Source organism: Coturnix japonica, chromosome 20, assembly GCF_001577835.2.
Source record: "Coturnix japonica isolate 7356 chromosome 20, Coturnix japonica 2.1, whole genome shotgun sequence".
Lineage (NCBI taxonomy): Eukaryota > Metazoa > Chordata > Aves > Galliformes > Phasianidae > Coturnix > Coturnix japonica.
The window spans coordinates 1,287,572-1,303,440 of record NC_029535.1 but is presented as its reverse complement, the minus strand read 5'-3'; the positions used below and the strand labels follow the sequence as shown (position 1 = coordinate 1,303,440).

General features: G+C 49.0%; 1 protein-coding gene and 1 long non-coding RNA gene across 3 annotated transcripts in view; both read left to right on the top strand.

The window, feature by feature from the left end:
• The window catches only part of LOC116654273, a 12,417-nt gene extending 8,200 nt beyond the window's left edge, over positions 1-4,217 (top strand). Inside the window, exon 2 of the long non-coding RNA XR_004309377.1 lies at positions 4,130-4,217. This is a non-coding gene — a long non-coding RNA (uncharacterized LOC116654273). The remainder of the gene's footprint in view (positions 1-4,129) is intronic.
• Positions 4,218-6,287: 2,070 nt separating this feature from the next.
• DYNLRB1 (dynein light chain roadblock-type 1) lies at positions 6,288-13,749 on the top strand. 2 transcript variants are annotated; one of them, XM_015881343.2, is made up of 4 exons: positions 6,288-6,380; positions 8,718-8,793; positions 9,334-9,501; positions 12,650-13,749. In XM_015881343.2, exons 1-4 carry the CDS (start codon positions 6,378-6,380, stop codon positions 12,691-12,693), a joined length of 291 nt encoding a protein of 96 aa, XP_015736829.1. In that variant the 5' UTR covers positions 6,288-6,377; the 3' UTR covers positions 12,694-13,749. The 2 variants fall into 2 exon arrangements, with proteins under 2 accessions (XP_015736829.1, XP_015736830.1); XM_015881344.2 differs by lacking the exon at positions 6,288-6,380 and adding an exon at positions 6,684-6,817.
• Positions 13,750-15,869: the final 2,120 nt, after the last annotated feature.

Here is a 15,869-nt window from a genome sequence, read left to right as displayed (position 1 = left end):
GAATCGAACCACCGCCATGTGGACCGAATGGATGGTTCCACGGAGGAAACCGAGGGAGTGGATCCCCCTCCGCGAGGAAGCCGAGAGGTGATCCCCCTCCACGAGAGCCCAATGGATGTACCGCGCGGATAACGGCCTGAAGCACCAACACCACCGTGCCATGCCCCGCGTTGACGCATTGGTCACAGCTCACCCATGCGCTGGCCAGGCCACTCGGACCTTCTGCTGCGCGGAGCCTGCCCACCAGCATGAGCTGGTGGCATAATTAACAATCTTCTTCTCCTCCACCTCGTGCCCGCTTTGGGCCGCTGGGGCCCAGTTCCTTCTCGCAATGTAGTTAGGTCCTCTGGGGCGTATGTTAATTAAGCAATGGTTTGTGAGCGTAGTGTAAGTCGTCTTCAGGATTAGTTTAAGCGATTACCGAAGTTCCTGTTGTTTCTTAGAGTTAGGCAATGGTTCCTTTTTCTTAGTTAAGTGTATACCGATCGCTGATAATGTCATATGAAGTTAAGAGTAAGGAAGCGTGTAAGTGGGGGGGTCCGGTAGGACGTTACACGGCCAGGCATTGAGGCTGCCTAGCTAGGTCAAGTAAAACGTAAACCGCTCGTCTCGGAGGTTGTCGCTAGCTTGGGAATTGCACACAGTGGTTGCCAATCAGGGATCAAGCTCAGGCAGCCAGCTGACCGGGCAGAATTTAGTGTGTAGACACCTGCTCAGTGGACCAACACCCAGAACAAAGTAGCAAGGATGTGAAGTGCAGGAGACTACTTGCGCTTAGCACATTCTGTCTGCTGTAACAGCATTACTCAAAGATTTCTAATCAGGCCAAGATCTTTGTGATGCAGCAGTTTGTTCATTACTGCCATCATGGGCGCACGACACCTACGGGCGAGGAAATGGAAGGCCTACTTATGCTGCCCGACCCTACCGCAGGGAGGTGGCTCCCTCACCCCTGGCACGGGTCAGGGACATTGCTGGGAGACTTCCCAGTCTGACTGCCCTTCTGTCTTACTATCCCCTGCTGATAGTTCAGGCTGCAGCTGAAGAAGTTAGTAAAGAAAAGCCTGAAGGCTATCAAAGATGATTTTCAGGGACTGGGGCGGGTAAGTCGAAGGAACAGAGTGTCGGGGATGGTTATTGCATCTCTGTACTTTCAGTGGCCAGGGAGGATGACTGAGTTGTGGACCCTAAAAACCCACCTTCTTAAACAACATGGTTAAAGAGTACGTGTCAGACAAGAGTCTTGTGTTTTCCACATGGGCAATTTATTGCTCCTGGCATGACAGCTACAGACGGAAGCGGCCTGTCTCAAAGGGGTAAGAGGGTTCTAGCTGAGGAACTGTCAGGACCCCACCAAAAACCTGCACCCTGACTTGTAAAATGGTTACACAGATATAGGTACCACTAGTGACATAGTCCTAATGAGTAAGGGAAGTACACTGGACACACCTCGTTGGCTCTCACACGCCGCAGTCCAACACGGCGCCCAGTGCCCGTCGTCATCCATTCCGTGCTTGCTGCCAGTTCCCAAAGGGAGTCCTCATTCAACACTCTGAAACAACAACGCACACAAAGCACAATCAGGCAAACAACAGACACGCAACCAAACACAAAAACGCCTCCTTCGGATCCCGCGCACTCACCCTCCTTTGGCCAACATTCTCTCGCTCACACTTCAGGGCAGTTTGCCAGCCCCTTCAACCCGATCACAGAATCACAGAAAGACCCGGGCTGGAGGGACCTCAAGGAATCATTGAAGCCCAAGCCCCCCCGCCGTGCTCTGCGGGGCTGCGCAAGCATCGGTGTGGCACTGGGATGCACGCACTGGGCATGTGGGAGGGCTGCAGCAGGGATGCTGGTGTAAATAGGAGTGTACTGGAATTGCCCAATCTCAGTCCAGAGTCTTACATTGTAGTAAGGTTGAATCCGCCGAGGTGCGCACAAGGAGAGGGCGCTGGGATGCGACTATGGAAACGCAGAGGCTTGTGTGTGTCCAGCGAGGCAGGCGGTAGTTCAGGTCCCTTTGGAGCCCTGCCGTTGTTGGTGCCAGTCTGCAGGATAGCCGCCATCAGGAGTCTGCTTTGCGGCTTGTCGTCGTTGTGCAACGGACTTATCTAGATAATTGACGATATGACTGATCTGATATCATTCATACTCGCAGATGAATGTGTATTGATGTGAAATAACCATAGAAGAAAATACAAAAACACACAAACAGTATGGCACCCAAAAGATTCCCTTGTGGAAGAAGGGGAGGGTGAAGGAGGTGAAGGGCGGTGAAGGAGGGTTGAAGGATGGCTGAGGGGCCGTTTACTTGGGGCCGGACTGGTCTGTCACTCTTGCTGGCCAGAGAGAAGGGCTGCCCGTGGGGCACAGTGGGCGAGCACCTTGGTAGCTCCCGGCACCAATGCCCTGGGCCCTCCAGCCCCCTCCTCATCCTATGTGGAATCCAGTGCCAGCAGTGCGGGCCGCCATTTAGAACCCTCTCCATGTCACAATTGCGTCCTACCGTTGCCGCAGTGCCTCTGACAGTTGTGGCAGTTACAGCCATGCCTGCTGCAACAGAGGAGCGAGTTGAGCTTTGGTGGAGAGGAATGGACTGGGGGGCCTCCACGAGAGGTCAGAAGAGAAGGGGGGGACCCGCCAATGGACCAATCAAGGCAAGCAGGAGGGGTTAAGAGAGCCGACTTATCCATCAATGGCGGAACCAGCGCCTGTGGGACCACCACCATGGTGGAGCCTATGGAGGGTGGATCCCCCCTGCCAGGAGGAAACCGATGGAGGTGGATCCCCCTCGTGAGAGCCCGCATGGAAGGTGGATCCACCCCAGAGGAGCCCATTGGAACGTGGATCCGGCCCAGCGGCATAGCCTGGCCTGGCACCACCGACCTTAGCCGGGTGCCAGGCCCCGCGTTGCATGGGTCACAGCCTTCACAATCCGTAGTCCAGGCACTCGGTCCTTTCCCTGCTGCGCAGGCTCCTGCCCCAGCAATTAGGCTGGGTGGCATTATATTAACATCATCCTCCTCCTCCACGTTGTTGCTCCTCTGGTCTGGTGGTGCCCCCAGTTCCTTCTTCCCCCTGTTGGGTTAGGTTGTTGATGTTTTGTTGATGGTCAGTGTAGCATTAGTAGTTAGTGTAAAGTGTTCAGTTTAAGTTTTAGCGTTCAGGGATAGTTTCCTTTCGTTTTTAGGGTTTAGTATAGTCGTTTTGTTGTTATTTTAGAGTTAGGGATATAGGTTTTGTTGTTATTTAGAGCTTAGGTATAGGGTTGCTGTTGTTATTTGAAGATTTGGCTATAGGTTCAGTGTCCTAACTGCAGTCAGGCAGGCTAGTTACACTCAAGTAAAAGGAACCGCTGCTCCTTGGGTCAAGCATGGCAGCTGGTTGCTCACCCCGAGCAAATCGAGTGCGACTCTGCCCTGACAGTTGATGACATCTGCGATGACTGAATTTCCCTCTTGAGGACTTTCCTTGTGCGAGAACATGGAGGAAGGCACGAGCGTGATGTGGCTGAAAATGGAGACGGAACTCAGCGAGAGCAACACGTGGCTGTTGTCCCAGTAGGCTCCACCAAAGTGTGGCCATTGCAAGGTTAGGCGTGCCTTACCGTAACGTTGGTTCAAGCACAGCTCCTGGGCACTGTCTGCAACAATCCGCCTCTCATGCGTGCTTTCTTTCACGTCGGCTGGTGTTGTGCGCGACAACGCCACGGCACGGCCCTCAGTGCGTACGCGAGGAGCGTGGAAGAAGTAGGTGGTCTGATTTTCATCTTTGCTAACGCTAAGCGATAATAAGGAATGGAGAGCATTCCTAAAGAGGTGCCACAAAGGTGTGATCTGCCCTCGGGGAGAAGTTGTGATTCTCGCCTCTTACGAGCTTTTCCCTTCTTTTCTGTGCCACCTGTCCTTTCAGCTCCAAATGCCCCAGCTGGCAAGTGGGGCAGTTGCTCGAGCTGTAGGACTCTTCCTTGGCAATGCGGTAACAGACCAATGCAGATGGACTTTGTGATCCTTCCTTGTAGTCTTTGGGTTCGTTAGCCCAGGGATATCTTGCGAGCAGCTCTCTAAGTCAGACTGTGCTGGCAGCGTGCGTGAGTGAAATAGTGCCTCTTTTTTCCCTCTTGCAGCAAGCTTGCCGAGGCAAGGCAAGCGCTACTCAGCTGAGGAAGAAAGCCGAGAAGGAAAGCAGAAAGCAACGATGAGGGCTTGAGCAAGGACTACAAAAGGACACAGAACCACCCTGCAACGCTGTCCTCGGAAGGTGCACCAAGAGCTGCTGACTCAAACAAGCCAGTTTTACTGCACGCCGTGCTCTTCCCTGTCATGGACGGTGGAGGATGATGCAGTTGAACTGGACAGGAAGGACTTGTGCTGCCGTTAGAAGGCAATAGGAGGGCTTCACATAGGCAGGACTGGTGGTATGGCAAAGAGCGGAGTACCGCTGCGTTCCTTCAGGGGTGTCTCTCTGAGGTCCAGGCCTGACGTGTAGGGTTATGGTTGAAAAATAGGGCTGGCTGGGACTGAGAGGGAGAGAGGTAGCGGTAGCCCCGTGGTTGGCTTTCGTCCTTGGTCTGAGAACTGGAGGCTGAATGGACTGATTGCTAAGCGGCAATCCTGGCACTGGGGTTTCATTTTGGGGTGTGGGGCGCGCAATAATAGAAGCCAAATCTTCTTGTAAATACAAAAATGAAGCGAAACTTTTCTAAACCGGTGCTGCTCTTTCAGTAGCTGGTCAGAACGTCCCTCTGCCGGGCCCCCCCCCTGGCAATCGCAGGGCGATGAAGCGGGTCGGCTTCACGGTCTCTCCTTAGGGGACATGGCGTGCAGTGCAGGTTTCCCCGTTTCTGTTGGATCTTCCACAAACCTGTGCGGCCTTTCAGCCAAACCCCGTAAGTGCTGGTGAGCAGGCTGTGAGCATTCCCCTTGCTCTCTGAGGACTGACAGAAAGAAACCAAGAGGAGGGGAAAGCAGCCCGCAGGAAGAAGGGTGTCCCGTGCTCAGCCCCTGGATGGCCTCTCTTCCCTGAGGCTCTTTCAGCTTCTGATGGACTGCACCGTGTGTTGCTGTTTTGCCCTGGAGCCCTAGCTGCACGCGCAGCCGTGGCCTGTGTCAACCCTCATCCCTTGAGGCCAAGGAGTTTGTTTTGTTTTTAGTATTTTTGGTGGCATTTCATTGTTTTGTTCTGCTTTGAGATCAAGGGGTAATTTAACACCGTTGGAAGTCATTGGGGTTCAGGAGTAGCACATGTAGAATTTTGATCATGCAGCAAGTTGTGATTTCTACTGTGTTAAAGAACTGGCACACACATATACGCCTGCAGCCGGAGCTTGATTGACTCTCGTCAATACGGCCTTCCAAAGCCCGCCCTGGGGAGTTGTCCTAAAAAAATTTTCCAACCTTTTGTATTACCTAAGGTTTGATTTTTTTAAACAGACAAGAGAGAGTAATCTCTTAAAGGCTTTTTTAAAGGCATTGGACTAGGTTTTGATTATCACGTCTCAGGAAGCTTCTGCATTCCACCTAGTGCTAATGTGATACATCAAGACAGCAGATGACACAAGAGATTCAAGGCCTTTGCCTGCCAGTCTTTTTACGAATCACACTTTGTGTTTCATGTTGCCCAGATATTGTGGTTTCCTTTTCAGGGGATTCCTTTGCTGTATAATAAGAAGGCCGAGGGCATCCTGGCCTGCATGGGAAACAGTGTTGCCAGCAGGAGCAGAGAGGTGATTGTCCCCCTGTTCTCAGCACTGATTGAGGCCGCAGCTCGAGTGCTGTGTTCCAGTTGGGGCCCCTCAGTGGCCAAGAAAGTGACATGGAGGCCCTGGAACGCGTTCAGAAGGAGGAGCAACAAAGCTGGTGAGGGTCTGGAGCACAGGCCGTATGGGAGCGGTCTGAGGGAGCAGCTGGGATTGTTCAGCCTGGAGAAGAGGAGGCTCAGGGGAGACCTCATTGCTCTCTCTAACTTCCTGAAGGGAGGCTGTAGTGAGCTGGGGCTCGGCCTCTTCTCTCGTGTCATTAATGATAGGACCAGAGGGAATGGCTTCAAGCTGCGACAGGGGAGATTCAGGCTGAACATTAGGAAGTATTACTTCTCGGAATGGGTGGCCAGGCACTGGAATGCACTGCCCAGGGAGGTGGTGGAGTCGCCGACCATGGTGGTGTTCAGGAATCGTTTGGATGCGGTGCTGAGGGCCATGATTTACAGCGCAGTTTGGTGATGGTTGCACTGGATGATCCCCTGGTGTTTCCAACCTCCATCATTCTGTCATTCTGTGAGCGCTTCCGGGTCGGGAGCGACCCCCGCCCCGCCTGTGGGTGGAGCCGTCGGCGCATGCGCGCAGGGTGTGACTGTGCAGCGGGCGGCGGTTCGCAATGGTGGGTGCTGCTGCCGGGCCGCGGCTGCTCCGCTCCGCTCCGCTCTGCTCTGCTCGGTTCCGTTCCGCTCCGCCGCTCGGGGCGGGCCGGGCCTGATGGGGAGGAGCGGCGCTGTGCGGTGCCGCCGGTATCGGGGCGGGGCGGGGCGGGCTCCCTTGGCAGCTGCTGGGAGCCGCGGGGTGATGGGGGCGGCCGGCACCGCCCGGAGCCGTGCAGGGGAGGCCGCGGTGCTGCCGTGCCGCGCTGGGCTGTGTGCCCGCAGCACGCACCGGTGGCTCCGAGCTGTTGGGCCGCCACACGAACGTCGGGAGAAAAGGCCGCGTTTGTTCCCGGCTCCTTCAGTGCCGTGTCCTGCGGAACACGGAACCGCCTTTGAGCTGTAAATCCGCGGGAGGGTGATTCCCGTTGGCATTGCTGGACAGCAGGTGGTGATACCGGTATGTTCAGTGTGTGTGGCAATGGAGATGTGAGCTGTATGTGGAGAACTGAAGCAGTTCATGAAGACACGCAGCGCTGTGGGATCGTGGCTCACACGTTCTGGATGAATCCTGTAACTGATGTGCAGCTTGTGTCTGCATTAGCTTATGGAGGGGTCTGACAGGAAGAGGTTTTGCTCTCCTTTCACAAAGCTCATCTCTTTTCCAGCTGCTGTCTGTCTCTTGTTGGGATTGAGGTTCTGTTTGGTGCTCGGGTTCGGTACGTGATGTTATTCTGGGTGATGTTTTGTTGGCCCGGTGAATGGCAGAAGCGCAGTGAGGTGTCGGGGAGGAGTTTCCTCTGTGTGCAGCTCCAGGAGACTTCCCTATACAAACAGCAGCGAGCTCCCCTGGCAGCTCCCCCTCCTTGGAGTCAGGTTACTGTTGGTTGGTAGGGGAGATTTAGGGTCAGTGAAGTTCCGTGTGGATTCTTCTTTGCACCCAAGCACTCGTTGAGATTCAGTGTTTGACAACTTTGGGCTTAGATGCATCTACAGGGAAGGCAGGAAATTATTTCAGGTGGAACAGTGTGTCACTATTATCCCTCAGCATTTTCACACCCTGTAATTATCTGGGTGTTTTTTTTCCCCTCTTTCTTTGTCTTCCACATGGAAGCAGTCCAGCGTTCAGAAGGAATCAAGAGCTCAAAGTGATTAAACTCAGCTTTCTTCTGTATAGGATACAAACTGCTCTGTCAAGACAAGCTCAGGTAGTGCTGTCTGATCACAGCAGCAGTCTGTGTTACTCTGAACTACTTCCATTCCCAAAGCCCTGTGGAAGGTTTGCTGGCAGTTCTTAGGCTGAACTGATGCTTTGTTTTTCACTGACACAAATCAGCTCTCCCAGCTGGGGATGTGGGCAGGGGGTTACTCGCAGTGCCTGACCAATGCAGCCCTGTTGGCCAGGTGCCCCTGGTAGCTCTGGCCTTTCCCCCAACTTCAGCTGATCCTTTTGTTCTGTGCCAGGTTCTGCTGGATCTGAAATGTGCAGCACGTCTCTGTTTCCTTTTCAGGGAATCACAAACCTCCAAACTGATGCTTTCAGTCATCTTTTTTTTTTTTTTCTTTTACTTTTTGGAGGAGTTGATTTTCCAAAGTAGTGATCCCTACACCAATAAGAATCTGAAGTAAAGAGCATGGATCACTTCTTCCTTTTGCTTTTTATGCTTTTAATTCCTCTTAGCATTGGTTTGCTAAAAGGAAGGGTAGTTTGCATGTAGAGTCTGCATTATTCTGTTTGGTTCGTGAATTCCCTTTGTGTGTATGCAGATTTTGCTGCATGCCTGTACCATAGCAGTCTGAGAAGTCTTTCCACTGTGAGCCAGCAGTGAGGAGCTCATCTGTGGGGCTGCAGGAAGGAGGGGAGGAGGAGAGGACAAGATTAAAAGAGAGTTCCAAGTTTGCACAAGATTGTAATCACAAATGACTGACGACTGCTCTGAAAGATCATAGAATCATAGAATGGCATGGGTTGGAAGAGACCCTAAGGATCATCAAGTTCCAACCTCCTGCCACAGGCAGGGCCACCAACCTCCAGATCTGGTACTAGACCAGGCTGCCCAGGGCTCCATCCAACCTGGTTTTGAACACCTCCAGGGATGGGGCATTCACAGCCTCTCTGGGCAGCTGTTCCAGCACCTCACTGCTCTCTCTGTAAAGAAATTCCCCCTGAAATCCAAAATGGATGGAAACCAACTAAAAAGACCAAGCAGAGAAAACAGTACTAAAGTATGCAGTGCTTTATGGAAAGGTGTAGGCATTGTCTGTTTGCATCATCTTTGCACATCTTTACTTTCAGGCACGCTGTTGTTGAAGGCAAAGAGCAGCTGTGATCTTTTGATTTGTGCTTTCTCTTTTTGCAGGCTGAGGTAGAAGAAACACTGAAGCGAATTCAGAGCCAGAAAGGAGTGCAAGGAATCATTGTTGTTAATTCTGAAGGTATTGTCAGCCTGTTTTCTGAGATCATGACTTACACCTCTCGTGCACTTCAAGGAATAGTGGTTGCACTGTTTCCAGTTGGTGTCTCTGTTTAGCAAAGATTTTCCTGTAGTTTGGTCCAGCTTGTTAAAATTGTGTGACTGTCAGTTTAAACCAAGTGTTTTCTAGAAATAACCATTAGAAAACATGACAGATATTCCCACTCCCCCCTAAAACACTTATTTTTGTTTTTATTTATCTTTTTATACATCTCAAATGAATAATCAACAAAGCAAAAGTAAACCGCTGATGCTTGTAGAGTTATGTGGGTATTCTCGCCTTCATCTGCGGTTTCAGAACTTAGCCTTTCTGTCTTATTTCTGCTCGTACTCTTCTTTTACTCTTTAAAAAGAGCACTCCTGATCCCATTCCCCTGTTTTAGCTCTCTAATATATACTCAGGTTCACTGGCTGCTGCAGTTGGATATGGTGATACCCAGAGGTTTGTTGCTTCAAAAGCTGCGTTACTGACTCTTGCTGTCCCCATGGTGGCTTCTTGCAGGTATTCCTATCAAAAGTACTATGGACAACACCACAACCATTCAGTACGCTGGCCTAATGCACAGCTTCATCATGAAGGCAAGGAGCACCGTGCGAGACATTGATCCCCAAAATGACCTCACATTCCTGCGGATCCGCTCCAAGAAAAATGAAATCATGGTTGCTCCAGGTAAGAGGAAGTAGACTGAAAGCAGACATCTGAGCATCCAGCAGATACTTCTCTTGTGAGGTCTGTCAGAGTCTCTTGTTGTCTTTTCTGCGGTAGAGACATTGTGAGCCTGAGAAATGAGTTCTGTGTGCTGCTTTTATTCCTGTCACCTACTCTGTTCTTTTCCAAAGGCTTTGTCCTTTGTTGCTTTCTTCAGTTGGAAACTTTTATCACTTTTTAGTGTAGTTTGCTTTTTCATGCTGTAATGTGCAAAATCACTTTCCTCATTTCATTTTCATTGAAGTAGAAATGGTTAATTAGCATTTGACAGCATGTTGCAGCCTCTCATGCTTCATATTTTTCAATGTGAAATCCAGAAAGTCAGAAAGAAATATGTTTGGAGAGCAGTTTCACCTAGCTGAGTGCTAAACTGATAAACCAGTCTAATGCATCTGAAATGGAAGCTTTGGACCAACATTGGACCATTACTGCACATCCTGTCCTTGGTTCCCAGGAGCAGCTCCCAGGGGCTGCAGGGTGCTGTGAGGCTGCCTCTCAGTCTCCTGTTCTTCAGCCCAGGCAACCCCAGTGCCCTCAGTCTCTTCTCATAGCACACGTCTCCTAACTCTTACGTTAACATCCCTTTTATGTTGTGAAGCCCGCAGCTGCACACAGCATTCAAGGTGAGGCCACACCAGTGCTAAATATTATGGAAGAATCACCTCTTTTGACCTGTTGGTCATGCTTTGTGGGATACACCCCAAAATGTGGTTTGCCTCTTGGCTGCCAGGGCACACTGCTGGCCCATGCTGAGCCTGCTGCCACCAGTGCCCCCAGTCCCTTCCCACTGAGTTGCTCCAGCTGCTGGCTGGAGTCCAGTACTGCTCCATCCCTGCTGCAGAGCCCAGCATTTCTCTTTGCTGAACTTCATGCTGCTGCTGATTTCCCAGTACTCCCATCAGTTGAGACCCCCTACAAGGCCTCTCATCCCACCAGGGAATCAGCAGCACCTTTTAGATCAGTGCTATCGTCAGACCTGCTGTGGATGCATGTCTGTGTCCAGTTGATGGAAACGTTGGACAGGACTGGCCCTGGAGTTGAGTTCCATAGAACATTACTGGTAACTGTACACAGCCAGATGTAGCCCTGTTTGCCCCTTGAGCACTTCTATTGAGCCAGTCCATCACCCAGCGTAGTGTGAACTTGTTTGTCTCACAGTAAAACAATCTGTCTAGAAGGCTGCCATAAAGGACTGTATCAAAGGCCTCACCAAAATTTAAAGCAGTGACATCTGCTGCCTTCCTTTCATTCACCACGCAGGTGACCTTATCAGAGGAGATCAAATTACTGAGGCAGGACTTTCCCTTTTCCCTTTGTGTGCCCATGTCGACTGTGCCTGGTAATGGCTTTATAGATGCCTTTCCATATCCCCCAGGACAAACTTCTCCATCACTTGCCCAAAAGACTGAGGTTGGACTGGCAGGTCTGTAGTGTCCTGGCTCTTCCCTTATGCCCTTCTGGTGGATGGGTGTGATGTTGGCCAGCTTCAAAGGGACCCCCCCAGACTGCCAAGACGTTTGGTGAGTTGTTGGGAGGGATCCAGCTGTAACATCTGCTGACTCCCTCAGTACTATGAAGTGAGTCCCACCAGGCCCCATTCAGCTGGTACAGCTGGATCCCTACAATTGTAATATCTGCAAATTGAAAGCTGTTTCTTCTCCAGTCGTGGTCCTCCAGCTCAGGTCCAGGCAAACCAAGATCTCTTGCTGTTGTTTAATACTGAGGCAGGAAAGGCATTAGATGTCTCCACCGTTTCCTCCTCACTTGTGAGGTGACCTTTCACTCCAAGTATCAGTCCTGTGTTTTCTTTTGAACACCTCTTGCTGCTGACAAATTTGAAGAAGCCTTTTTGTTGTCTCATACCACACTGCTCAACATCAACTCAAGTATAGCTTTGGCTTTTGTTGTTTTCTCCCTGCAGATGCAAACTGCAGTTCTGTACTCTCCATTTGAAACCAGACCTTGCTTCCATAGGCTGTGTGCTTTCTCTTTCTGCCCCAGTTCCAGGTATTCCCTCTTCAGTCAGACCACTTGCTCTGCACGTGGTTCAGTGGGATTGCCTGCTCCTAGGCTTGGAAAAGTTTTTCTTGAGAAATGACTAGCTCTTGTGAGCCGCTAGATGCTGGAAAGCAGAATTCATGGGGACACTGCTTATTTGCTTCCTGAGAAGCTTAGAATTTGTCCATGGTGACAATTCTGGTGGTAATTTTTTTCTTCTTTACACCAAAAATTTTGGACTCTACCACTTCATGATCCCTGTGGCCACAACAGCTGCCCACTGTCACAGTTCCCACACGGTCTTCCCTCTCCATACATGAATTGCAGGAGGGCTTCTGTCCTATCTGGCTCACTCAATACCTGTGGATCTCATTCCAGTTCTGGCTAAGAGGAAAGGATTTTAGCATGTTGTGGCTGTACTGATGAGTCACGGAATGTGGCAGCAGCCTTTTCTTCTGGAGATACGCATCTGTATTTCATCAAACTATGGAACAGGGGAAGCCATGAGATGAGTTGCATTAACGATGCAAGAACTCAGCTTTATTCCTTTGTACTTCACCTGCTCCGTGGTGGCATTCTGATGGTGGGGAGGCAAAGAAGGAGGCTGGTGCTCCAACAGGCAGCTCTGCAGGAACTGGTCACAGCATTGCTTGGGAAGAGAGGCTCTGGGGTTTATGCTGGTGCATCCTCTCATTTCTGTATGATAGATGAAAAGAGAAATAACCATTTACAGGACAAATGCAGCTGGAACCCTTTCAGTTCAGCAGTCTGCCTGTGAGATATGGAAAATCACTTGTCTTGCACTGCCACGTTTAGTTAAACCATTGCCCGTGTCAGTTATTCTCATTTATTAGGCACAAGCGGTGTTAAATTTGGCTCTCAAGCATGTGAGACTTCTCTGCCATGAGGCTCAGATAAGTGATCCAACATGTCAAGCCTGTTTTGATCACTGCGGATGAGTGTCAGGACTGCACAGTTCCTACAGCTATCAGTGAGATATGAAAAAGAAAAAAAGCTGAAAGGTCCTCTATTTAGCAGCAGGAATGCTTTTCTTTGTGAATAAATATCGGCAATGAAAGAATAACTTGTTTTTTGTTCTTTTTCCTTCCAGATAAAGACTACTTCTTGATTGTCATCCAGAATCCAACTGAATGATCACACTAACTTGATCTGCTTTTCTCCCTTTGCCCGACTTTTCCTTTTTTCTTTTTTAATTTAAAGCTAAAGAGTAGAGCTCTGGTGTTAACTCTGCTGTGCCACTTCTTTGGTGTTAGGGAAGAACAAAAGCAGGTGTTCTTGTTGTCTGTATGTTTTTTACATACAGCAAAAGTGGCTTCTTTTGGTATCACTTTGGTGTCGTTTTGAGGAGATGGGGAATTAGAATCTGGTGACCTTGGAAGTAAAAAAAGTAAAATAAAAGTGCGACAGATTCTTTTTATAGTTGATGAGATAACATAAACTATCCTAATAGTGTTCTAAACGATTCTTCTCTGTACATTTCCATGATCCTGTCACCACTATTTGAGTTAAGCTCTTACACTGTTACTTCTGAATGACTGTAAATATGAAACTTTCCTGTCCTGCTGTTCTCTCTTGTTTTATAAGTTACTTTGAACAAGTCTGGTCATATTAAATTACGAAAGTGTCAGCAGTGATGGCTTTTGTCTTGTTTTTTCCCTGTCTTGTAAGGAGTTGAATTATTGTCGTGATTGTTTTTTTTTTCTTCAAAAAGTAGAACCTTTGTAGGGCGTTTTTCCTATCTGTTGCTGCTTCTGAACAGTGATTCACTTCAAATACCTGTACTGCATGCTTACAACTGCAGGCAGAGCGTTTCTCCATCATGTCTCTTTGTTGTCTCAGGCAGCAGGGAGAGGTGCTGTGACTGAGTGCAGACATCCAGGCTCTTTTGGAGCTCTCAGCTGTCACAGCTCAGGAACTGCTTTCATCTGATCCTTCGCTCTCGTCATTTGTTTTTTGGTTCATGTTATTAAAGATAAAAAAAATGTTATCTGGTCCCTCTGAAATAATAAAGGGATTGTTTTTTTGTAGCCTTGAAGAAGTCTTGTAACTGCATGCAGAGTTCAAGAATTTGTGCCCAGTGTTTGTGTCACCAATGTGTGTCCCTCCTGGCAGACACAACTCTGCCTTGTACTGAAATGTCCCAGTGCTCTGCAGAATGTCACGGCCCACATTAAAAAATGATGCATCTTATTTTGTGCTGCATTTCCTTTGTGTGCTCATCTAGCTCAGTACTGGGAGTGGCATCAGCAGGGAGCAGTGCTCGGAGAGCCTTGTTCCTTCCCAACGCTGCTTTGTCCCATGGGATGGGAGGGCTCTGCAATGAGCTGTTCTGTCTTGCCTGCTGGGCTCCCTCCTTTTCACCTCTCTGACCTTGGCTAGAAGTTGTGTGATGGCAGTTTTATCAGCATGAGAAGGATATCCCTTAATTGAGTAACTGCAGTCTTCTTAGGGGGTGCTGCTTCTTGTGCTGGTGAGGAATTGCTCCTGCCTGACCCATCTGTGTTAGCACAAGTGTGCAGCCTATGTTCAAACCTGCCTTCTGGAAACCACAAGCAGTGTTGGGAGCACGGAGTGGTGCCCAGTTCTACACCTGGGAACAGAATTGGAGCCTGTGTCTGATCTCAGCAGGTTATGGGATACTGGCAGCAATTGGCTGCAGTACAGATTTAGGGTCTGTTAGTAAAAATGGTGGTGTTGGTTTGGATGCTTTTTTGGATTTCAGAGCAGGATGTTACGTGGTGTGTATGTGGTGACTCCAGCAGGTAACCAGAATGTTCAGCATTTTATAATGTGTCTTCAAACATGGGCATTAATTTATAGACCACTTTTATTTCTCTGAATAGTGTTTATGACCATAAAAGCCAGAAATGCTTTCGGATCAGAACTGAAGTTCTAACTTGAAATGGTCAGTCCTGCAGCACCTGGCTGTGGCACTCCTTTGTAGTTTAGTTACTTGTTTGTGTTTTGAGCACCTCAGCTGTCACCACTGTGACTCAGCGTTGGCTGTTGCTCAGTTCATGAACTGTTTCTTCCATCAGGAGATGTCTGACCACACTAAATTGGTGCCTCCCTGCAATCCAGTTTTGTGCCAAGAAATGATTAACGTAACCATCCATCTCCTAGTCTAGAAATGTGACAGGTAACTCACACAGCACACACACACTGACTTTTATTATTTAATCTTGATTTGATGCTCAGCAGCTTCTATGAAACATGCCATCCATTACAATTTAATTAAATATTGTCTCCAGAAAATGATTTCCAGGAAGCTGGAAGCTCTGGATAATATCTGCATAATGAGGCGAGGCAGAAGAGCAATGTGCCTTCAGTTGTCTGCTTTATTTTTCATTGTTTGTGGCCAGAGAAATGTTTCCTTGGCTGCTGCGACCTGCTGGTATGTTTTAGCTTTCCCTGGGAGCTGGTTCTGTTACTGAAAAAGGGCTGAAGATTTCCTGGTGCCCAGCATTCTATTTGACTCTTCCTTAAGAGTAACCATCCTGCTAATGGTTCTGTGTCCTATCTGCTTTTAGGACACAGTGATGTTTGTTTTCCTCCAAGAGCCTGTAGGCAGTAAGCTGAATGAACAACAGAGATGGTGCATGCTTTCTGCATTGCGTTGGGGCCATAAATGGAGGCAGAAACTTCCAGGGAAATTGATTACATATATATATGTGTGTGTGTGTATTCCAAAGTGCTGTTACCAATCTGACCTGAGTATATTCAAGAACTTGAATAAAAGTCTTGAAGCTGATTCCGGGTATCACATCCAGCTGAAGAGGGCATGGCCTTGTTTATGTTATGCTATTACCAACTTTACGTGAGCTGAATCAAAGTTGTTTCTTTTAAGTACGGTGGATCGAGGTGAAGAACAATACTCTCTTTTGAAGTATTGTGTATACATCTACATATATATGTATATATACACATAAAATAAGTATTATGGAGAAAAAGCTTCTTGAATCAGGAGCATCAGAAGAGTCACAAAGATCTGACAGGAAGAAATTGCTCTGCATGGCTGTCAGGTCTTCACTAAGGTGGCTTTAGAAAAGCCAAGTCCAGGTGATGGACTGGGTGATGTTTTGCTGCTTGCCCTGTGTTTGCTGAGCCTGGGCCTAGTCATTCATGTGGGTTATTGACGTTCAGGTAAGATTATTGACAGCAAATTGAAGAAGACAGGTGAATAAGCATTTTGGCTCTGAGCTCTTTTTCATAGCCTGAAAGCAGAGAACAGTAACTCAGAGATGGGCTTGAAAAGCATTTGTGCTCTGTGGCTTTGAGCTGCTTTGTGTTACAACTGGAGAATGGCCTCA